The 24,894-nt window shown below is 39.1% G+C and overlaps 1 protein-coding gene across 1 annotated transcript; it reads left to right on the top strand.

Moving 5' to 3' along the window:
• Positions 1-1,291: 1,291 nt before the first annotated feature.
• LOC139147760 (vitellogenin-like) lies at positions 1,292-24,036 on the top strand. The gene is made up of 23 exons (XM_070718955.1): positions 1,292-1,577; positions 6,380-6,543; positions 7,042-7,320; positions 7,654-7,812; positions 8,929-9,104; positions 9,621-9,670; positions 10,300-10,397; positions 10,701-10,867; positions 11,295-11,460; positions 11,642-11,749; positions 13,442-13,669; positions 14,000-14,223; positions 14,643-14,755; positions 15,329-15,441; positions 15,983-16,126; positions 16,597-16,913; positions 17,537-17,713; positions 18,895-18,985; positions 19,654-19,760; positions 21,260-21,405; positions 21,720-21,878; positions 22,476-22,637; positions 23,243-24,036. Exons 1-23 carry the CDS (start codon positions 1,529-1,531, stop codon positions 23,344-23,346), a joined length of 3,501 nt encoding a protein of 1,166 aa, XP_070575056.1. The 5' UTR covers positions 1,292-1,528; the 3' UTR covers positions 23,347-24,036.
• Positions 24,037-24,894: the final 858 nt, after the last annotated feature.

The following is a 24,894-nucleotide window of genomic DNA, read 5'->3' as shown; positions in this document are numbered from 1 at the left end:
ATGTGAGCACAAGTTAGAGCTGGAGCTTGAGTCAGATGGAGATTATCATGATACTCCAATATATGAAATCGTAAGTGATGATAAACTGTATATACTACATGTGAAACGGCATGATCTTGGGAGAAAAAAACTATTTTCTGCTTGTATATATTATTGTCAAAATAGCTCACATATAAGTACCGTTTGTGACCATTTTAATGTCGAAAATTAGATTTAATTCCATAATTATTGTTTCATACATCTTCGGACGGTGATGCAAAGCCAAATACTTCTCATTTTAATGGAACCGTCAATGTGAAAAATAACCAAAAAGCAATCGATGAAATCAACCCAATTTACTGCAGCATTGGTGCGCGTGGGTGTCATAAACATGTTCAATAAAGACAGTCTTTGATTTTAGTGGATCTGTGGAGTTCACTAATTCTTACAAAGGACAAGAAGAGTTTCAACCCAAGACAAAGATACTGAATGCTCCAACACGGGAAAGGAAAGGTTTTAGTTGGTCCCCATTGTTTAATGTGATTTGTCAGATGAAAAATAAGGATAAATTGCCACCTACACAGAATATATTTGTATTTCTCGTCATGGAGCGAATACCTGGGTCATGTTCAGTGTAAACATCCATCGTAGTTGTTTGCTACGAAGCAGCACAAGTTCAAAGGATATACTTCCGGTGATTGTTCAGGATATGGTCGGTTAGCCAAAAATACACTCATCGCTTCGAATGAACATGTAAACAGGGACACAGAAAAAGCACAGGCAAGGTCGTCTACCCGGAATCTTGCCAACTTTAACCTTACAGTCAGATATGATGTTGTTGTTGTTGCCAAGCTTTTCATCTATTCTCAGCTAGGGTATACTGGTTGTTCTGACTTTCAACAGGCATAGCCACTTTCTGTACACTTTCTGTAAGTGTTTGGGTAAATCTATGCAGTAAACATCGGAGACTGCAAGTTCTCTCGATAGTAGATTGTATTTTTCATTTAATTTCATGCAACCATTAATAACAGACTGAGGTCCTACTATGACAACCTATGACCGTATGACCACGAAATCAATATTGGTGGCTGTTGCCGATCCAATCCCAGGTAGCTCCGTAGACTGACAATTTTGTAAAAAACGTCCCACTGTTCAATGATCATGAAGAAATTTTGGAAAACATTGAGAAGAGATATAAAATACTGTTGTTGTCGTATTTGTTTGTTTCAGAAAGCATAAACAAAATGAACACTGGTCTGTAAATTTCAAATACAATGCATCTGTGTAAAACCTTGGGTCGTATACATGTCCCTATACACGAATGTCCCCTTCATATGTAATATAACAAGTTGCGCTCAATAGTTCAGTCGCCTGTTTAAGCGACAAGCTCCCTGTGACCAAGTGAGTCATTCTCCGTCGCCTTTTGAGGTCAAAGTTTGAGGTCTCCTTCTCGTGCCAATAACAATAACAGACATGCTGGTGTTCGGTCAAACTTCAGTCGGAAGAAAGGAGCGAAACGACGGCTAAGGCACCTAGAAGCTGTGGCGCTATGCGAATACTACTGGCGTTTGGACTATGCGTTACTCTGGTGCTAGCAGGTGAGGTGTAGATTCTGCCTGTTTGGTATTATGTGATGGACAATTTTTTTACATTAAACTTGACATTTTCCTTTTCTAAATACAACGGTAGGACAGTTGTTTTGTTTTGTGTTGTTTCAATGCAAGTCACAGTTGTCTTAGCGCGTACTTGAATTAAATTGACGTCAAACTGATTGGAGCAAAGGTTTATCAAACGGAAATACATTCATTCAAATCATTACTTCAATGATTTGCAATCAAAAATACTGATGACTGCGGCTTCGGTGACATATTTCCTAAACTGCGAAAGGTTAAGATTCGGCTATTGCGCGACGGCTAGAGCAAAGCGTCTAACTTACAACTTCTATTAAGTTAAAATGTCATACCAGGTATGTACGACAGCAAAGATAGCAGATAATGGATTTATAGATCGCAGACCGAGTCCTTAACCGAATGGGTTGCCATCACAAATCTACCAATATTCCTTTTCTTTTGAAACTTTGTCCAAGGTATAGACAGCGCCTCCGGGACAGATATTCGGACTCTCAAAATTTTACAATAATCTTCTCGGATAACGCTTGTTTGGGCTCATTTTGAAGCCCTTGTAGCAGATTTAGTGTCCGCCTTCTTATTTGTGTCAAAATCGAAACTTTTGTTTCCTCCTCCAATAGAGATAACACGGGGATGGCGGCCATTTTGTATTTCCAATATCGGTAAATTTTAGGTAATTTACTTCAAGTTCCAACTTTTGCCTCCGGCTTTTATTGTTGGTTAGGATAGAAAATTTGATCGAGGAAAGTTTGAGAAAAAGTTTGTCTTTCGTCGTCGAGGTGCATGCTACCTTAATCGGCGAAAACATTCTCAAACACGCAATTTTAAGCACCTGGGTCCTCTGTATCAAAACATGTATCTTACAGAAATGATAGGTGACTTCCTCACAGCACAAAGAAAATATTCATTTATCATCGTTTAGCCGATCATATTTCTCTTTTGCCGGTTCTAATTACGTTTTGACCGCAATTGGCCGTTGATTCGGTCGCATTCCTTTCTGTTTACGCATAGTGCGTGGTTGCTGTCAATCAAATCTTTCACTTTGTCTCACACTGGGTCGTGATCAGCAGTCATGCGTATGCATATGCTACGTCAGCAAGTCATGCAATGAATCTCCACAGTGACAAAGAAATTTGATACAATAAAGTAATTCATTTCAAGCAATATCAAGTGTTCATCTCGTTGTCTTGACAACACAAATATCTTTTTTGTTTTGTTTGGGGGTTTTTGTATTTGTGGATTTTTTCTGTTTTAAATTACTGTGAGTCGGAAAGAAAATTGTTGTTACGTTACCGAAAACCACGATAGAGATGGCAGACTTTCAAAATATTGTTGATATCAATTATCAATAATTGACTCTTTCAATAGGAAGTTAAACATAGAACAGATCAAGCGAATTGTTCCGCGTGGCATGATCGATGCCAAAGGTTGCAATTTGCATACAAAGGCCCTGTCATCTGCCCAATAGTCATTATCAGGTGAGGTTCGTTAACCCGAACACTGCATTGTCCCGTAAAGAAATACAAAACGCGGTAGCGAGGAACGTTGTAAAACAACCAGCGACACCATGCGTGCTCAGTCGGCCACAATAAATTTCCTCGCCGAATAGTACATGATCGAAAAAGACCGAAGGGTTTCTGACTGGATCGCAAAAACATTCGACAACAACCCGGCGCAACATTGTCTTGAATGCCGTGTTTTACGATCGACCGTATTAATATTTTGCCGGAAATATGGAGCTTAGCACACAAGTCTTCCCACTCAGTCTTCTATCTTTGAATCGAGTTAAAATCACTGAGTTTCCAGAATTATTTGAGCTCTTTAATTCTAGTGAGATTTCCATTTGCTCATGTATATGTGTATCAGCTGTGGTATCAGGTTGGAGAAAAGGGCGAAGATTGAGTCGCAAAAAGGCGATAGGAATTTCGCCAACTCGGTGCCACATTTACTGTTTATGTTTTCAAATGATTGATTAGTTTTCGCAGAGAGGCTCGCCAATGACTTTTTCCCACTGATATACCCATGCAATACTTTATCTATTGTTTTATCTGAACTCTGACGCGTGTGAGGACAGAGTTGCAAAACATAAACATTCATACAATCTCAGAGTACTACTAGTGCAGATAAACTGTGATAACCTGTGTGGCGCGGCATATATCGGTAATCGTAGTCCAGTCCCAAGAGTAGCGGCGCACTCACCTATCTCACACCACTAACTCAGCCAAAATGTCAAGATATGAAACGTTTTCTCGCCACAAAACGAAAATTGTGAGCAAATGGTAATGTAATATACAATATGAAAACGCCTGTATCCAATTAACAATAATTTTAAAATGAGCATAGGTCGCAATCGGTTGACGTCATGTTTCAGAAAAACTATGTGGATGTATCACAATAATAGTTAGCGATGTGGATGGAATAAATCGAGGTGACGTACATTTTTAATAAAGGTTTCCAGATTTTTTGTTCAATCATTTCCGTCTAAATAAGAAGATCAAACAAGATAGTGATCGCAATCATGTGAAAGAATACGTAAAGGTACGATATTTGTCCATTATAGACTGGTCAGTTTCTTCGGCCGGGGGGGGGGGGCGGTGGATTATTTTTTGCCGACGTCAAAAAGTGGCTGACCCCCCCTATTCCAAATTTTGAAAACAGGGTGACCCCCCCTATTCCAAATTTCTAAAACAGGGTGACCCCCCCCCCGGGCGCGACAAAGGTAAAACAAAAGATGGACATAACTTATATATATATATATATATATATATATATATATATATATATATATTTTACATTTACATATATTTATATTTTAAATAGTCATTCTATGTTTTAGTGAAATTGTTGACATGTCAGTTGTAAGATAGGAATTTTAAAGTGTCAATCTTAAAGTTTAAATACAGTACATTTTGAATGAGCTGTATTTTGAATGAGCTGTGAATGTATTTCACACTTTCTCTGCGTAACCAGATGTCCTGAACTGTTGTACAGAAATGGATGTCAATCATTAATATCAAAGAGGAAAAAGCAGTGAATCAAAAACTTTGATGGGTGTTAAGACTTGCCAACCATCCAATTAAATCTACTGAGGAGCCATAGAGAGCTTTTTTAGCCAAATCTGATGTGTACAGTGTCTGAGAGGACCTTTTCTTGTGTAACATTGAAACCATAAAAGCACAGCTAATAATGACAAAAACTGCCTTTTTTAACTGTTATTTTGTTCATAAAAAAGCATCTTTCTACAGAAAACCTATGAAACAAAGGAAAATAATTGCATCAATGAGAAGGAAAGATATCTTGTCATTTTTCTATCTCTAAAATAAGTCACTGTATCAAATATATATTGTGAAATATTTGTGCATGTTGCTTTCTCATACTGAATTCTCACTGAGAGAACAGAAAAGTATCAGGAATTTGTCATCCTTTTCATATGAAATGCAGATTTCATAATGGTACACTTTCACTTAGCAAACATCAAGATATCTCTGAAAGTATGGCGCCCGAAGGGCGCGCCAAAAAATATGAAACATCCTGATATCTCTGATATATATGCCTTGTATATTAAAGTCATGCACCTGAAGGGCATGCTGAAAGATGTATGATATATTAAAGTAATGAGCTTGAAGAGCACGCTGAAAAATATTGAACATACAGATATCTCTGATGTATGTATGCTTGATATGTTAAAGTTGGGCGTGCTGAAAAATATGACTGATTATTAAAGTTACGCGCCCGAAGGGCGCGCCGAAAAATACAACTGAATGATGAATTTTGTGGCTGACACTAGCATTTTAGGCAATGATGAGCCTGTGTCAAAATTCAAAAACACACTGACCCCCCCCCTATTGGGCATTTCAAAAACATGGTGACCCCCCCTATCACCAAAGTCAAAAACAGGGTGACCCCCCCCCCCATGAATCCACCGCCCCCCCCCCCGGCTGAAGAAACTGACCAGTCCATTATAGACGTTGGATAATTGATATAAATGTACTTAATTAGAATAAGGTGATTACAAGTGCATATGTGTAACAATAAATTTGACTTTGGCATTTCACCGAAAATGCGGATCCTGCATACATTGAAGGCTATGAGAAAGCTACGAATATTTTCTTCCAATATAAAACTAACAATAACTCTGCATTTATAGACGTTTGATAATTGATATAGATGTACTTGATTAGAATAGCGTGCTTACAAGTGCATATGTACAAGGAATTTGATTTTGGAATTTCACCGAAAATGTTGATTTACCATACATGGCAGTCTAGGGGAAAACAATGAATAATATTTTTACAATACTAAACTTACTAAACCTGCGCTTTTATAGTTGTACAGTCAACACTTTCAAATAGGAGCGATTGACACTTCTATGATGTTCTAATATTCATTTCTACATTCCAACCGAAGCACAAGGATATTGTCTAAACCTTTATCATCCCCAGAGGACACACTACAACCCATCCCACCCCTTGATCGGTTCCAGGTCACTCGATCCCGTAGCCTTCCTATCTTTCGAAACGTTTCTTTTCAGATTTTAGCAATATTAGTGTATAGTATAACATAACAATTGAACAAAAATTCCAAATAAATAAAGTAATAGTAGTAATATACACCTTTCTTATATGACGCAAGCAATGCTAGGGCAGCGCCAACAGTGTCAGTGTCACTGAATTTTAACAGACATAAAATGAGCATGCAATAATGAAACACAACCACACCACTACGATAATATAATATAATCATAATGATTATTTCCTCTGTGTTCTGCCCAGGACCAGAGTCGCATAAACGCATCACATATGAGTATGTTGGTGAAACAACCACAACGTCACGGATCAAGTTAAACTTAGAGACTTCTGAACCTGAAACTTCTGCATTCAGGATAAAGAGCCATGTAATCTTGACAATACTGCCTTATGAAAGGCGGCAACTTGAGGTGAGAAAAATGCATGATATTTCCCCCGACAGTTATGAAATCAAGAAAAGGAGAAAATTTGAAGATTACCACGACATGAATAACTTCTATGTCTTTTGGATTTAGTACTTCACATTTTGCTTGCATGTTGAAGCGAACTTTTAGTGGATATTCTTCTAATTGCAGGTATTATTTTTTAACGTGGGGTTGTTTCGTTTGACTTGCCGTTGCACCGTTAGCACTGGACGTAAAGTATTAAAGGGACATAAATGGGAGTCGCTGTCTTGGTGTAAACATGACCAAGTCAGTTTCGTATCATTTTTACTAGACATTTACACAGTTCCGCATCTAGAAACAAGCTGAAAGAGTGTTGAACAAAGTATACCCCCGACTTCAGACACGAAAATTGTGGAAATCATAAACTTTCTGATTACGTGGAAATGAATTCAAGCAGATCTCATGAGTTCGAAAGTTTAAAAGTAAGGCTTATCACATCGTTGTTCATTCCCCTATCATCAGATGAAGAATGTTAAAGTATATGAAAAGTCTCCACAAGACAGGGACTTCAGAGAATCTGCATCAGAAAGCGAGATGAAGGCCGCCCTTGAAAAACATCACGTCGAATTCAGCGACCTCAACGGTCATGTGGCAAAAGTGATAGCGCCACCTGACGAGCCGCGGTGGGTTATAGATATAAAGAGGGGTGTCATCAGTGCCTTTCAAGTCCACTACCAAGACGATTACTCAAAAGGCTCCGAGGATGGAAAGAAAGATGTTTATGTATACAAAATACCCGAGGTAATGGGAATCTAGTCTGTACCTTTGAAGTATTGAAACGCATTAAATATGCGTCTTTTACGAAGTTTGTGAAATCTATCCATTTTGTTCGGAAACGAGTAAGAAACATAAGCTTAAGCTTACATAGATAAGTTATTGCCTATTAGTGCAAGATGCGAGGTATAATGATATTCAAATATGCAGATTACGTTAATGAGCATTGTTTCGGTATTAAAATTCTATGCTAATGACCCTTAATCAATATGGAATATTCATGTACCTCGGCTCTTGCATTGTATAGTTATTTCGAGTCACAATTTGACCTCGTGCGGTTACGTTGCATTTCATCACAAGGTTGACGTTACTGGTGACTGTTTGATCAACTACACCGTGACACCTAACGAAAAGGACAAGAATGAAATAACATTGGTGAAATCCAAGGATCCTAAAGACTGCAGTAGGCACACTGCCGTCGTAAATTGCACACTCCCTGGTAGAGGATGCCATGCTATGGTAATGATAATTGATTATTTAATTTAGAGTACGCACACACACACACACACACACACACACACACACACACACACACATATATATATATATATATATATATATATATATATATATATATATATATATCATATGTATATTTGTTTGTGTGTGTATATATATATATATATATATATATATATATATATATCATATGCATATTTGTTTGTGTGTGAATAGATATATGTTATGCACTTGATGTGTTTAACGATATGTAAATAGCTTAGATTGATAGATGGATATTATAGACAGACATTCATAGACCGTTATTAATATATATATATATATATATATATATATATATATATATATATATATATATATATATATATATATATATATATATACCATTCCATCGTATTGAAAATTACTTTAATTCATAATACTTTTCTGATATATCACTCGTAGGTACTCATTTTGATTATCGTGGAGAAAATAAATGTGCTTTCCGCTGTTACGTCTTATTTTAGTGAAAATTGATTTTTCTCCATGACGGCCATTTTGAATTTCAGGTGACGTTGAAAATTTGGTAGTTTTTTCCGTCAGGGACGTCATGTACTTTATTAGCCGTTCGCTCATCTTCATTCGATCAAGGTGAATTTAGTACTGATTTTCGCAAGTCTCAACCCTCAAATACGCTCTCACTTTGATTGTGAGAGCCCTCACTTCAAGCCCTCACATTCGCTCGCACTTTGATTGTGCTAGCCCTCACTTTGGCCCCGCACTTGTCGATTTCCGGCACCCTTACATACCTGTTTCTCTAGTACTAAATTGTGCACGGCGACACTTTGTTTTTATTCTTGATATAGAAAGGGAATGGTTGAGGAAAGTTTGAACAAAAGTTCTTGATATAGAAAGGGAATGATTGAGGAAAGTTTTAACAAAAGCTTGGGTTTCAGTTTGGAGGCAGGAACAAAATCAATGACAAAAAGGCAAAATACTGGGTTTTGCTGTCTGCGATGCAAATTTACAATGGTCAATCCGACGCGAAACTTGAATATTTTCTGGTATGACCGCTCAGCACTAAGATATTAATGTTAGGGGAATGAAAACATTACACATTTTTTTTCTTTTTTTCAGCCAGATAAGTTTACATCTGCGAGTCAAACCAGCATCAAATTGAGAATACTTGGATCAAACGATGACGTTTACACCAACAAGGTAGTTGAGGAGGTAAAACTGGAGGAATATGTCCTATTCGATGGCGAAATGGACAAGGACTCTGACCTTTACCTGGTTTCAAACACTACTGTGAGGTAGGTCTGTTGTCATTTATTGTGGTAACATTGATTTCAATCTTGAAAGGTCACCACTTCACGCTATCACTCCCCTGCTTTGTTAATGTGAGGCGAGTTGAAGGTCATGGGAGAATTGGCCTGCTGTGCCTTTGGACTGCGACAGGGAGAAATGAGAAAATATCAAGGAGGTCAACGAGCGATGACAAACGTTGTGCAAACGTTATATGCTTCTGTTTTGCTCTACGACACAGAATAAGTCGTTAATTTTAGGTGACGATGGCAATATTAATTTTTGCAAGACTTGATCCCTACTACGCTGGTTTTTATTTTTACACTATACTGTACCAGTCTGGCATAACAACCAGGATTTATATCTGTTTCGGCATAACAATCCACTGCATGATAAACATCAGTTCGGTTATAACATGGAGATAGTATTATATTTGTACATTAAGCAATTTGCATGCCTGAAATGATGTGGTTGTCTAGTGTGTTTACAGATGTTTACTTACAAATGATATTGTGTCTCTGTAGACAAAGTTTGAAACTGGTGGCAGCAGAGCCTACTATATCGACACTATCAGGTAAAGAATCATGTGAAAACGTTTTACATCAAGGTGGAGTCCTGTTAAATTGAATGTGAAGTGTCATCAACTATTGACAAATGATCGAGCAAATCGTTCGGTTGGCAAACGAGGCTAGACAGTCTGTGACAATACACAAGTTATCCGCTTGATTCTGTTCTCTATGTCCAGTAACAGAACGCGAAGTGTGAAACCATCGCTAAAAACAACTCGTTGCGCAGCTCGTAGAGTGACAGGCATAGAATAGCTTTCTGTGAAAGATCCAAGATCAAAAGTCATAGTTATTACATCAGAAAATCGATGAGAATGTTCGATGGCTAATTGTCAAAGAGGCGTCCATCCTCATGACGTTTACAGTGCAACTACATATTCACCCTACAGTTTAGGCTTAGTCAAGTGTACGGTGTAGGTGCATGTCCGGGGATGGGGGGGGGGTAAAAATCATAGAATTGTTCCTAGCTGTGTCTTAAAATCGACCCATCATATGGTGGTGGTGGTATATAGTTATGTGGTTTAGTTTTCCGGTCAGTTGGGTTTTACAATGCTCTGTGCCTGTGTGTGTAACCCATAACAACTACATGATTACGGTCTTGAACTGTGAAAAGAGGAATTGTCAAATTTCTCTTCAGCTAAACCTGACTGGCGTACATATAGTATAACAGCGGAACCAGTAGATGCTCCAAAGCCAGGGAACATTGTGGACCCCGAGCAAGTATCTTTCCCAAAGGTAACTCGCAGCCTGTGATTTTCTTTTACAAAACTTGGATACGAATCAGGCAAGTTCTTTACCAAATGACTCGGTATTGGGCAACGGTATGAAACTGTTTATGGCATTGATATGTGTTCAGGGACGGGTTACCACGAATGAAACGTCTTGCAATGACTGCGTGGCTGTCTATTCTTCGTTTTCGCAAGAAAGACAAAGCTGACTTCGTACATAACTATAAACAGAGCATTTTTCGCCGTTGCCGTTCTGTGTAACAAATCAATCATTCTTGCCATTTTTTTAATAATTCTATATGTATCAAAGTTCGACGAGTTGATGACAGAGTACATAGGGGAGATTCAACGCGGTGGATATCCGACTGCGAGGGAACCTGCCTTGTTCATGAACCTGGTGAAAACACTCCGTCAGTCGTCTGCAAGCAAACTCTTGCATATCTATGAGAAGTATACATCTTCTGACAAGACATCCAGGTAATTATAGTGTGGCTTGGCGATGGTGATTGGGATTACAGTGGTAATGATGATGATGATAATGATGGCGACGACGATGATAATGATGATGGTGGTGGTGGTAGTGGTTGTAGTGATGATGATGATGATGATGACGACGACGACGACGACGACGACGCAGAAGACGCTAATGATGATGATGATGATGATGGTGGTGGTGGTGGTGGTGGTGGTGGTGGTGGTGGTGGTGGTGGTGGTGGTGGTGGTGGTGGTGGTGGTGGTGGTGGTTTTGTGGTGGTGGTGGTTATGATGTCGATGTTTTTTTGTTTCAGAATGTTTATTGTTTCAGAATGTTGCCAGTATGCTACTCTTGGCTGGTCTCACTTTATGTCAGCGTACTCTCGTGTATTCGGCATTGCCGTGACATGCCATGTGCTCTGTTTTCCAGGGACACGTTCAGCGAAGTCTTGTCTAGCCTGGACACATCTGTAGCAGTTAAACTGATGGCCGACCAGATCGTGTCGGGTATGGTTGATGACAGCCAGGCCAAGCGTTATCTTCGTGGTATCGCCATCGCTACAAACCCAACAGGCGAAATGATCAACGATGTACTGGTAAGAGATCATTGCTCAGAAGGGTCGCCGGCAGATGCACATGCCGGCACTGGGCTGAAGTGTTTCGTGAAAGGTTGGCAGCAGTTAAATCAGATGAAATACTTCAGTCTAGCAATAATTTATAATTAAGAGTCGCTGAATATGTCGCTAAATACACCTTTTATCTTTACATGTACATTAGGTCATCGCTCGTACCAAACCCTTCCTGAGAGATCAAAGTTTGCTGACCTTGGGTTCAATGATCTCCAACTTCATCACAAATCACGAAGTCGATGAAGCTGCTATGCCGGTGAGATTATACAAGTCTTTTCCTAAATGAATTTAAAAGTGGCTTCGAACTGTGTAAACTGAGTCATTGCCTAGCAGAAAGTTGGTTTCATTTCTTGCATAATAGAGTTGTTGCCGTAATAAGACAGAACACGCTCGGGGACAGATATTCGGATTCTCAAACTTAAAGTGGCACTCACATTTGGTAACATTTTTAAAGCATACTTTTTTTAATACCAACGGTCGATATTTGACGAGGCGACTGCGCGCAGATCGCGAGATATCTATAAAAACATGTCTTCAAAAAAGTAAAAGTTTGAATTCCGGTGGCCCACCTAAATTCAGCTTCCGAACATCGAACGTTCGGCACTGGTATCATTGTCAACTAAGCTATGGAGTACGAGTCTACGCTGACGCTGCTGTACGCCTCAGTACCACTTGCGTCGGTGATCGGTCATGGCCTGTGGGAGAAAGCTGAGTCTTACTGACTAGGCGTATAAACGAAAAACAATTTTTGCTGATTCCACCAGAATTGGCAAAGGTGACTAGCACAGTTACGTGCGGTTGATACATAGCGGCCGCCGCGTGATATGCATAGACGCATGCCACGCGCGCATACCACGCGCGCGGCGTACTGTGTGGCAGACGACAAAATGTAGTCATCGGAGGCGGCTAATATTTGACATGTAAAACTGATGTTTATGTGGTTTGGTTGGAAATATAATACAACCGATTTAAAATAATGAAAACGACAAAAACTAAGGAGAATTTTTTAAAAACTTACCAGAGGTAAAGGCATAATGCTGTATATAAAGTCTTTGCAGTGGGAAGTAAATTAATTGCGTCGTTCGAACTTATTGTAGACTCCCTAGAATATCGTCAATCAGCACAACAACAAACCTACGGGGGATTTCGAGTCAAAATTAGAACGATCGTAAAACTCCGGGATGTGAAAAATACGCTCGGGAAATGACATGTTTTTATCGATATCTCGCGATCCGCGCGCAGTCGCCAAGTCAAATATCGACCGTTGGCATTAAAAAAATGTGTTTTAAAAATGTTACAAAGTGGGAGTGCCTCTTTAACAATACCTTTCTGGTCTACCACTTGCGGAGGTTCATTTTAAAGCTCTTGGAGTAAGAGCACTTAACATCGTCGTATTTTTTTTGAAAATTGAAATTTGTATTTTTCCCTTTAGAGTTAACACTGGGGTTGTGGCAATTTTGAATTTGTAAAAAATTGGCAAATGTTAAGGCATTTGTTTCTCTTGTACCAAACTTTGCAGGGTGACCATGGTTTTTACTTGATTTGGTGAGAGAGTGGTTGAAAGTTTCATTGAGAAGAGTTTGAGCAAAAGTTTAAGTATTTCATTTTCGGGGCGCATACAACCTTCACTGCAAAAAGACTTTTGAGTAACTTGCTGTTCTGTAACGTCACCACAATGGTGAGGAGTGAAATTCAGACCGCCTTTTTATTCAACTTGCTGACTATCTATTTGTCCCTGACTTTCTTAAACATGGCCCGCATTTATCTGCACTTTGCCGTTGCTTGTGACCCTGTTGTTGAGTGAACTCATCAAACTCAGGCCGTCAAAGCATCCATTCTTTGAGCGCTCAGTACTATTGAAAGTTTGACTTCCCTTTCCTGACATACTCACGATTTGATGCTAATCTGATAGTTTCCCATACAATATTTCGTTGTGTTTGCCCCGTAGGACGCGGTAGAAGGTGCCAAGAATTTCCTGGTGTCCTTCTTCACAAAGTCATGGAAGGAAAACAATGAAGTGAATACCTTGATGGGAATAAAGGGTTTGATGAACACCGGCCTGTCTTCTATTCTTCCCTTGATGATGAAATGTGCCAGAGAATGCCCAACATTGGAGACCAGATCCACTGCCATATACAGTCCGTGGAAAGTACCAGCTGACAAAATAACAGTCGAGGTACATGCAATTGTATTACCCATAGTTCCATAGTTACGTGGAAGACAAATACAACAAACACAAATAAAATTCAACAGCCATCTCCCTCTCTCTCTCTCTCTCTCTCTCTCTCTCTCTCTCTCTCTCTCTCTCTCTCTCTCTCTCTCTCTCTCCTCTCTCACAACACACACACACATATAATCTATAATTTTTCTGTTTCAGTTTGTCTCTGTATTTCCCTTTCTGTCTATCTGTCTGTCTGTCTGTCTGTCTGGCGCGCTGTCTGCCTGCCCACCGAACTCAGAGGGCGCCTCCATCTATCATTTATCATTCTTCTATTCCCACCGTTAGGTCATGAACGAGATGAGTTTCCTGTTCGAAAACGACACAAATCCGATTGAGATAAGAGTAGCAGCATTTGTGATGTTGATGGAATTGAAACCGTCGATCGAAGTCGTCAACAGAATCAGTCCAACCCTGAAGAGAGAGGCGAGCGTCGACATGACAAACTATATCTGCACATACCTGGACACAGCGAAGAAATCTTACTCCCATTTTCCTGGTCAGGAACGCAGGTACATGGAGGGAAAAATTTAACCATATTTCAAACTTCTATCTAAGATCCTGTATCCTAATCTTGTTTAACCAAGCCTCGCCAAATTAGATGCAAGCTTACAAATGAGTGTGCAAGGAAGTTACGTACTGAGTGAATAAACTCTCGGGTTGCCATTTCGAACGTAAGGTTAATAATGGCAATTACGCAGTTGACGTTGAGGTATAGTGGTCGTTAATGCCAATCGTCCAATCATTGATAATCTACAGTAAATTACCTAATGTCATGATACAAATGAGTCGACAACCCGAAGTTTTTTTGAAATTAATTTCTTCAAGTACCCAGCAGTAATTCCAAATTCTCTTCACTTTCTGTTTTCGGACGAGTTATGTTTTACATGTATTTGATTGTCTTCATTTTCATGTTTTTACACTCTTCCAGGTTGAATGTCTATGATGAAGTTCTCCATCGTCTCGGTGACGAATGCCCACGTGACACGCGAGCGATCAAGTTCAACACGTCATCCGCGTCCTCCACGCCCTTTGGCAATGAAGGTGTGCAATTTTACCCTCTGTTAAATATGAATGTTTTTTTGATAGTGCTTGCGTTTAATATCGAAGTGGGATTGTATTCTATTGTTGACCATTGTAATAATCAACGCTATGTATAACATCAACTTGATATGTAATTCTCTTGGGTTCAATATTTGTTAGTATTGCAGGTTAGTTCAGGTTTTACGTATTCGGGTAGTACATGTGAGGTACAACAACCCTGCCATGTAAGTGAAAATGAAATGTCAACCTTCGCCACTTTCGCTACAACTTCCAAAACCTGAGATTGAGCCCTCCTATAAGTGTTTACAGTCGTCAGCCTTGTATACTTAACTGACTTTTCAATCTTTGCTAAGAAGTGCTGATGATTAAATTTACTTTTTGAATTACTCATTCAAGATTAGGCCTATGAATGAAGCTAAGTCCCCCCCGCCTCGTTTTCCTTTATTTAGGTCCAGCAACCCTTTTGTGAACCACTGTGATATACGAAAATCTTGCGAAGAAAGGGTTAATACACATGGTTGTCGTATGTTTCAATATTCGGGACTTTCGTGACTTTTCCACTTTCTCTTACAGCTGTCCTGGATAGTCACATGATCTATGACGTAAACAGTCCACTGCCACGTGAAATCAAACTCAACCTGATGGACATGAATGATGTCATGGGATTCGAATCAAATCTCGTCGAGGTAATTTGATCAGATTTGCAGAACCCGATATTTGCATGACGTTCTACTCCATGTTGGTTTTTCGAGACAAAACAACAAATAAAATTCTTTGCATTCTAATTATTTTCAGTGAGATGTAAGATTACTTGAAGAATTATTTTTCACCGCATCTTTTTTTTAAATCAATCAGTATTTATGTGAAGTGACGTATGTCACGTCGATTTATTTAACAAATAAGATATGTTTGTGTTTTATAATGTGAAATATATGTAAACAAAATAGCTATATAAATTGTTGTATTCCGTGAACACTTACTGAGGGATTGCTCAAACGATTTTTTGATAGGGTGGTCAAAATACAGACTTTTTTCCGGATTTTGCAGGGCATGACATAATTGATTATTTCTTTCCCTGGAATTCTAGTAAAAGTGGCAAGGCTGCAAATGTTGTTATGTTGATGAACTCTTTTAGCCATTTTAGCTTTCGAGATTTTTCAAATGTTTTGACCAGTGATCAGCCCTTGAGAGACCTAATGGTCGATCTCTGATGTCAATGACCTCTAGGTAGGACTTCGCCTCGAGGGAGTTGATCCTCTCCTCCGAGCGTACAAGAACGGAGCCAACAATCGTGATAAATATAGTTCGCCCTCTGGCGACGACTCACTCGAAATGCTGATATCATCAGAACAAGACGAGGTCTCCGAGGAGGTAAGTCTTAGGGCATTTGTCGTAATAACTATTCTGCCATGAAATCTTGATTTTTCATTTGCTGTATTTCGAAGGCTTGAAATCCATGTTTTAAATCACATTGTTTAATTTTGTTAAAGAGAAACAGTCGTAGCATTTTATCTAAAATTCGCAGCCGTCTAACTGTGTATCAATTAAAAATGGGTTATTATTATCTGTTGCACTTAAATTTATGATATTTTCATGTAGTTGTTCAAAGTGTTTGAAAAAAATGTCATTATTGAAACTGTTGTTTACCATCCTTTTCATCGGTCAAAACTTTGCGTCACACTGAGAGAGTAACTGACAAAACGAAATAGGTCCTCAACAATCACCCCGCCGCCCCTGCTACGCCCAGTGTTCATTACAACAGACGCGTATCATTCATCGCAATGTCTTATTCGCATTAAATAATGTCATCACTGCCAAACTTTTCCTCCGCACTTTGACAGGTGGGCAGATCAAGTTCGCAGTGCAAGAGGCAAATTTTGAAGCCGAAGATGTCTTTCTACGTGGTGCTTCTCGGTCAGGAAGTGTACTTCTCTCACAAAGACATCAAGGAGATGTCGAAGTTGTTGAGCAGACTCCAGGCTGGCGAATCGCTGGTTTACAACGAAACGACGCAGATGTACTACACCGCGTTGGCCATGCCAACCAGTTTAGGACTGCCGTTCACAGCTCGAGTCGACAGGGGGTCAAGGTTCATGGTCAGTATGACCGGGCAGTTGAACGTGAAGGACTCCGAGATGACCATGCAGCTGAATTCTAGGTCAGTTATTTTGTAAATGAGAGATGAAGGGAGTATATCAAGAATCGTTTATCGTGAATAATTAATTTATTTGTCTTTGTCACGCATTTCGCTTGACGAAGAAAAAAAATACTGCATGTATCGCTGATCTTTACAGTTTAAAAATTTTCAAAGGTACTTTGCAAGCATTGTCCGTAACGTTCTGGGTTGTATAACTCTAACAGAATTTGTAATCTTTCACGATTCCAACAGATATGCAGACGCAGAGATCATAATAACGCAATTAAGTGTTGAAACCGTTTTTATCACAAACACCGAAATATACTGTGGATGTACAATAAAATCTTAAGGGGGTCGTCGGGCTGCGGACATTCTATGTTTTGCGTTTCAAAATTCGACAATTTGTCACAAGCACGTGGAGGGACCGTTTTACAAGGCATATTTTCAAAAAATCGCTTTTTCATCCCCCTAACAAATAAATACCCTTTTGCAAAAACAGCTTCGCAGCAGTTTCGGTGGCAATATTTTGTTCTATGTTCCGAAGATTTCCCCCCCCCCCCCCCCCCCAATATTAACCCTCTCCACCAACAGACCTAGTGGTCCTACTCAGTAAACTTCACCGCCTCTTCTCATTTGTGTTCAAGTTTCTGGGCTCACGCTGATGGAGAGATAGGCGTGAATGGCTATCTGGTATCGTCGGGAGTCAAGTTCAACGCCTCCAACGGTTTCCATCACTCCTCCGTCAACACCAGCGTGTCGTATAAGCCACTGAAGTTTGACATGAAGGTCAACTTCAACGACGTCAGTGGTTACAGCAAAAGGTTGGTGTTAAAAAAGAAAAACTCAAAAACTATAACCTTCTGGCCAGACCAAAAGTGACTCTTCCAATATGAACAAAATTTCATGTCAAGAGGCGACGAGGCTTGCAATGTTTTTTTTTCAAAATTAGTACACGATTAGTAGATATCGAGAAAAATAAATTTCTGAAGCCTCCGACCAGATTCACAAGAGAAATTGATTGCAAAAACGTATCAAGTTCCCATATCTATAAACGAGGCTACTATCAAGGACAGGATTAATTTACCTACAGACATTGCGATTGCAGAAACACTTGATATTTTTAGAGCCTCAGTGCCAAACTTCTTGGAATGAATTGTCTCTGCACCAAGTTTTCCACACCTTTGGAGTTAAGTCTTGTAAGGCTAACAATATCTTCAATTTGGTGAAGGTGACTAGGTTACGAAGAAGAAAAAAGGGGAAACGACGCCATGCACGAGTCCTACTACCACGTGTCAGAATACTTGAAACGTCAAGAATTAATATGTCTGTTTCATATGTATTGGTTGTTAATAAACTTTTACTGAGGGCGCTATATCAACCCCCTTTCCCCGATTTCAGTGGTTTCATGACTCGCGTGTGCCAACAATTTTTTTTCAAACGTGACACTAGTTTATTTTAAAGATCCGCTGATTACATTTCAATATTGCCAAGCAAAGACTCAAGGAAATGTAGTTTATATGATTGATTTTCTGTACAATTGAAAGCCACGGCACAGATGTCCAGGTGTTTCGCTGGGGGAAAATGTAGAATGAAGGGCTTCGGATTGCATACTTCGATAGGATTTTTTGGTAGTGCTGCAGGACAGGACCACGACCATAAGTTTGGCAATAGTATGCAAACAGTATCGCACACAGGGGATATTTGAGGAACCATTATTGCCAAAAGCACCAAGTAAACACATATAATCGAACAACAACAACAACGGCTGAACATTGTATTTTACTGACTTCCGGCGACTTAACAGATTCACAGATTCAAAGACGTACCCGCTCAGTGAACTCAAAGCAACATGGCCGCCGTCCTTGCATAGAGTTCATCGTGTTGGTCGCAGTGTCATTCGTGTGTCACCAAAAGAGTGTCAACACAAACTACGATTATTTTCATTGTGATAATTATTATATTGCTTATCCGTTCTCGTTTTGGTTTTATGTTTGTTTGTTAGATTCAACTTTTCTTCTTTCCTCCGATGGAAGAAGGGAGAAGACGAAGATGAAGTTGCGAAGAATGTTGACTTTGGAAGTCTTCACCAAGAAGTAAGATGTATGATCGTGTCGCATTCCAAGATGAAATAGCATGTCGTCACAGTTCAAGTACAGAGCACACTAATTTGAAAGGAAAACAATAATTATATCTATTTATCATTTATCTAGGGCTTTTCATGTTTTTAAACCCTTAAAAAAACTTAAATTGTCGCAAAATTCTGCCAGGCTAGACAGCGATGGTGTATACATCACACTACTTTGAACTATACAACGCCAGAAGAAAATTATCGCCCGTTGGCTTTGGAGTGTTTTGGCAAGAGCAGATCTAGAGATATCGATGGCGAGCAATTTTCTTTTTTATTATTATATACCAGGAAATTTCAATAATAATTTTATGACGTTGGAGGCATAGTCATTCAAAGAATATACTTGAATACTGACTAACGCTAAATGAGTTTGAATGCATTCTCAACAAATGAAACGGTAAATATGATGTCACTGAGTTAGCAGGGAAATTAATTGTCATGTAGAAATATTTCGGAAGATGGAATATATTTTTAAAGAAATTTAATCAAAAATTATAAGATCTGGTGAACTGTGTAACCTTCAACTAATGTGGTCTGGTATACAAGTTACGAACTTTGCCGATTGAAAGCAAATTTTAACTTTAATATCTCGTTTACAGCCAATAGAGCTAAAGGCATGTTCATTTCTTTCAGACCTGCATCGACGTACAAGGTTATCCCGACTTCGATGGTGTTTGTAGAGAGATCGACGGCAGTAATGGTTTGAATATCACATACCGACTGAGAACCGGGGCTTCCAGGTAAATCATCATGTTACTGTGCTTTGAAATCCACTTATGAATCTGCTCAGTATGAAATTGAAACCAAACAGTTACTGATGACTAATAACATATCACATTTACTTATGTCAAAATTGTCCATTTTCTTTGAGTTGTTTTGTTCTTGTACACAATCTATTGTAGCTTTTAGGATATGGATTCTATGTTCGACGGAGTGCAGCCAGGCTAGATTTGACTCGGGTCTGAGATTTTGCTAAATCTTCGTTAAAGTGACAATCTGTGAATAGGGTGAATTTGATTGAGTAAAGTTAGCCTTGAAATTATATGACGCCGGTAGATGTAAGGATATAGATATACGGTAGAATGTTTCAAGCACATTATTTTTCTTCATTTCCTTGAACGAGGTCCAAGCGCAGCCACACAGTTAACGATAGCCAAGCGGAAAGACGGCATGAGGGCTTGAATCCATCCAAATTAAGTGCTCGTTTGTTGGTCACCGAAACTTTGAGTATATACATTTACAGTAAAACGAGACGTGCCGGTCGTACTTTCTAATATTACGTCAGTAGAACGTCAGTGGCACGGGCCTGTTTTGAGCGACATAAACGGAACACCAATCATATAATAGTGACCCAAAATCGTTTGCCGCTTATCAATGAAAGAGCGCACGTTTTCACCATCATTCATCGTTACAAAGAGCTGATTTTTCGCTCATCCCCGGCAAAGCCTCAAATAGAATATATGTCATTAGAAGCAGTTATCTTACTTCATCATATCGGTAATTAGTTGAAACACTTCATTAAAAATTGGCTCCGGAATATTTTTTTTAAATTAAACATTAAAACTTCATTACTTAATTCCCTAGAGTAACCAACACTAGTACAGAAATTTGCGAGAAATTTGCGAGAAATGGACAATTTCTCGCTGTTTTGCGAGAAGTAAGCGAGAATATATACTTTCTCGCAATAACTTAGCGAGAATATAATTTTCTCGCACTCAGCTGGCGAGAACTGTGTTTTCTCGCTCAGCATCTGCGAGAAACTGAATTCTCGCAATCAACCAGCGAGAACTATGTTTTCTCGCTCTGCATCTGCGAGAAATTGTATTCTTCTGTGTAAGCATTTCACAAAAAATCCACAATTTCTCGCAGATGCAGAGCGAGAAAGCATAGTTCTCGCTGATTGATTGCGAGAATTCAATTTCTCGCAGATGCATGCGAGAAAGCACAGTTCTCGCAGCTTGATCGCGAGAAAGTATGTATTCTCGCTTACTTCTCGCAATACAGCGAGAAAGTGTCCATTTCTCGCAAATTTCTCGCAAAGTTCTGTACTAGTGCAATCGTATTGATTCAAGTCATAAGCAAGTACTGAAATGTAAGGAAGCTTTGCTGGTACATTACGTCAAACTCGACAAACAGTGATGCAAAGTTTTGTTGTTTACTTCCCAAAGAAAAAGGTCGTATTGCAATAGAAGTATCCGATTCCATGTGTAATTATAGTGTCATATTTTATGTCACACAGAGCAAGACTTGTCGAGGAACCTTTTCGACGACTACAACTGAAACTCACGAATAGTGACCTCGACACTTTGCTGAGTAAATGGGACGAGACGGAAAACAGTTCAATGGACGAAAAAGAACGGCTTCCGGACGCCGAGTACAACGATGGTGAGAATCAAAATAGCAATATGACGTAATACAAGCAAATCCATGTCTCCTTGCATCCACTCGTATAAGATGCTATAAAATCTACCAATCATGCCATATTTTTTATCAGTCTTTCTGAATCAGAGCATAATTTGTGAGTTGTCGAGTTAAATCTCTCTTAAAAATGGAATAAGAGCAAATAGAGGAAATATTCGATCAGATATGGTACGGTCCGTCACAACGCGAGGCAAGGTGACTTTGCGAACAAATTCATTGAAGTGAAACTATCTTAACCTGTTAACGTAGCGGGAGCCTTGTTTCTCATTTGCCGACAGAATGTGTCGCTATCGGTGCGTCTGAGTGGGGCCGTTGTCAATCGAAATCTCAGTGTGGCGGTGGATATCAACGGCGAACGCTTCAAGTTTGGTGTGACCAGCGCCATAGCGACTGTCGTCAAGGCAGTGTCATTGAAAGTAAACCGTGTCAAAGCTGTGGTATGTGTTAAATGTCTCAGATTTTTCAAAACCTTTCATAATTCCCTATTTTGGGGAAGAGGGATACAGAAAGGGAGGGAATGGAAGGATGGAAGTATACCTCACGAACAGGAGAGAGGGGGAGGGGCGGGCAGCCAGACATACACTCACCAAGATAAAAGCTGACAGAGAGACAAACGTAGCGAAATATCTTGCGTGAGAGATGGGATGACAGGCGTCGGCCGATCGTCGGGGGTTGCGGTGGGGTAGGAAGGTAGAGAGGAATGGGGAATTTACTACTTAAAAACTCTAAATCATAGACTCTTGCGAACATGTATAAATCTACCATCAATTAGCGTATTTCTATTATGGGGACAACCCATTGCATTTGTGCACAGCACAATGCAAGAATTTTTGCAATTTTTCTATGCAAACGTTTCTTGCAAAATCATGTGTTTAGATTCTCTAAAACCATAGTGCTTTGACGAGTCGATGCAATATTTCCAAACATTTATGAAATTCCCATTATGAAATTTCCAAACAAATATGTCTGCGCATTGCGTCGGAAACATTAAACCAATTAATTCATATTTGCATCGTTCGTTCTGTGAATTACAGCATGCAAGGGGAGGGCTGAATACCTGACGAAAACTCATGATGGAATGAACTGCAAAAGTACACAAAAGTATCTCACCTGTCCTAAACTCTGCAAATCTTCCAGCTTCCGAACGGTAGATGTCGCCTTTAAGTGCTCACCGCCTGAGGTCTCCCTTGGACGAGGTAACATCAGTTCTTGTGACTTGTATACACATACATGTACAATACTTCGTTCGTTAAAGTCTAACACATTCCGGACGAAATTGTTAAAATTCTCGACGAGTGGAATGATCGTGTGTAATTAGAACATGGGTTTCACTCAATTAAACGTGGTCCCCGTTTTTCAGTGTTTAAGAAAGTGCAAAGGTTACGGTAAAAAGTTTCCTGTCCATGCAAACAAGAACTACATTGTCGTATTTTTCCCGTAGGTTTCGGAGAAAAGAAAGCTAAACTTGAGGAAATACCGGAACAAATATGAATATCCTTATCAATACTTTTACCATAACTTGTTCTCCTTAAGTAAAACAAATATGACAAGGAAAGCGCAATACAAAATGTGTTCTTTACATGTAAAATTATTTGAATGAATGTACAGAAGATTGCACGCATAGTACTTCACCGAAGTTTGTTTACATGTAAGTGTTAGTTGTTCGGTGTTGATTCAATTATTTGCTCCATGACGTTACTGTCATGACAAAAGATCTCGTTGCTTTTTATTGTTTTTTTAACACCTCCCCTGCTAAAAAAGTCTGCTGTCTATATTAAACGATTTTACGATTGTTTTACAGACAACGCCTCAACTATTGCCCTGACCAAGGCCACAGCTATCCCAGAGGGCTGTGTGTGCGATCACGAAGATTGTGACCGTGAGACCAAGTATGACGGCATTTAATGAACACGAGAGGATACTTTCCTGGGACAAATCCAATATGAAATTCATGTTCAGCATTTAAAGGGACATAAGCTGTAACTTGTGGCAAGTTTTTCAGTATTCTGCTTCTGTATATCAACTACCGTGTCTGACCCTAATCCGTTTGTCATGCTGAAATTTCGAGTATTCTTTTTGTCAATACAACTTGTATGTGTGTAGTGATCATTGTTTATTGTTTACAAATGAATTCTAGTCCGGACTTGAATACAATTTTCAACAATAACAATGTAGATTATACTCATATAGGTTGTCCTGATATGCTAAATACTTGGCATTAAATTACAGTTAGGGATTCAATGCAGAAAGTGTAGGGAAACCACAAAACAAAAGTTCTGAAAAAATAGCCAAAAGATAAAGCTTATGGAGCTTTAATTTAAATTTTGTGTTCGTTTTGTATTCAACGGGAACTGTGGTGGCGGTATTGTGGCGGCTCCCTTACGCCAATGAATCATTAATGTTTTGATGGTTTACCAGACGATTTGACCCACTAGTAATTTGCATATATCAATCATTACTATTGAAAATCGAAGAAGAGTAACTTAAATGACTTCCTCAATATTCATTTCAGTTTCAAATAATCACGGTTACGTAGTTTTTTCCTTGAGTCTTTGTTCTCATTTTACGGCAATCAAAATAAACATTTGAACAACTTCTCTCTCGTATGAGTGTTTCATTACCTATTGTCAACCTATCTGCAAGTCGCTGAAAACGCCTTTTCACTAAAGATCATAGTCATATACCTTTATAACACTGGAATGAACAAATCCAGGGATTCGGGAATACCAAGTTTTTAGTTTGTCTTTCTTTCTTCTATTATTTTTCTTTCTCTCTCCTCTTCCTTGTTCCTTCCTCTTCCTTCCTTCGTTCCTGCTTTTCTTTCTTTCTTTCCTTCTTTTTGTTCGCCCTCCTTCTTTCCTTTTCTTGTCCAGTCGGTCTTTAACTAACTTCTGTGTGTGCCATTTATGTCCAACCCCTCAGCAAAAACTATTAAAATGCAGCCCAGTATTAGCAATAAGTGAAAATTACAGTCGATTGCCTATCTGTTAACTTGTAGAAGGACTAGTGGTGATAGTGATCTGTCTCTGCCTAGACCAGCGCCCCCATTAAGTTTTTCCGACAATTTTTATCGACTGGATCACCTAGTAAAATACAATAATCTTCTACAATTACGGGCGTCACGATAACAGATTCTGCGCTTACGGCTAGCTTTCTTTCGCTGTACTTTCTGAACGACATTAAAATCCATTGTCAAAATATTAATACACATTTCAAAGTTCACAACAAGTTCTGAAATGAGTATTTCTCGAAAGATTACCAATGATCTTTACATCTGTTTTATGATGGCTGCCAACGTCTTTACTTTGATCAATCAAAGATTGGTAATCCACATGAACCGCCCTCGTGTTATCACATGGTCACTCTAGTAGCCGTTTGTTAGTGAATTAGCCTCTTTGCCATCACCTAATTTTAATAGAAAATTACCAACTGCCAGTAGATTAATTATCTAAT

Source organism: Ptychodera flava, chromosome 13 (genome assembly GCF_041260155.1).
Source record: "Ptychodera flava strain L36383 chromosome 13, AS_Pfla_20210202, whole genome shotgun sequence".
In the NCBI taxonomy this organism is placed as follows: Eukaryota; Metazoa; Hemichordata; class Enteropneusta; family Ptychoderidae; genus Ptychodera; species Ptychodera flava.
Note: the sequence above shows the minus strand (reverse complement) of the source record. Positions and strands in the feature narration are given on the sequence as shown.

Bases quoted from the DNA above. Each gene is read 5' to 3' on its own strand.
- LOC139147760 (XM_070718955.1), top strand. From the start codon at position 1,529: ATGCGAATACTACTGGCGTTTGGACTATGCGTTACTCTGGTGCTAGCA. The intron at 7,813-8,928 runs GTAATGATAATT...TCTTTTTTTCAG, and splicing joins GTAGAGGATGCCATGCTATG to CCAGATAAGTTTACATCTGC. The intron at 21,879-22,475 runs GTATGTGTTAAA...TGTGAATTACAG, and splicing joins TAAACCGTGTCAAAGCTGTG to CATGCAAGGGGAGGGCTGAA.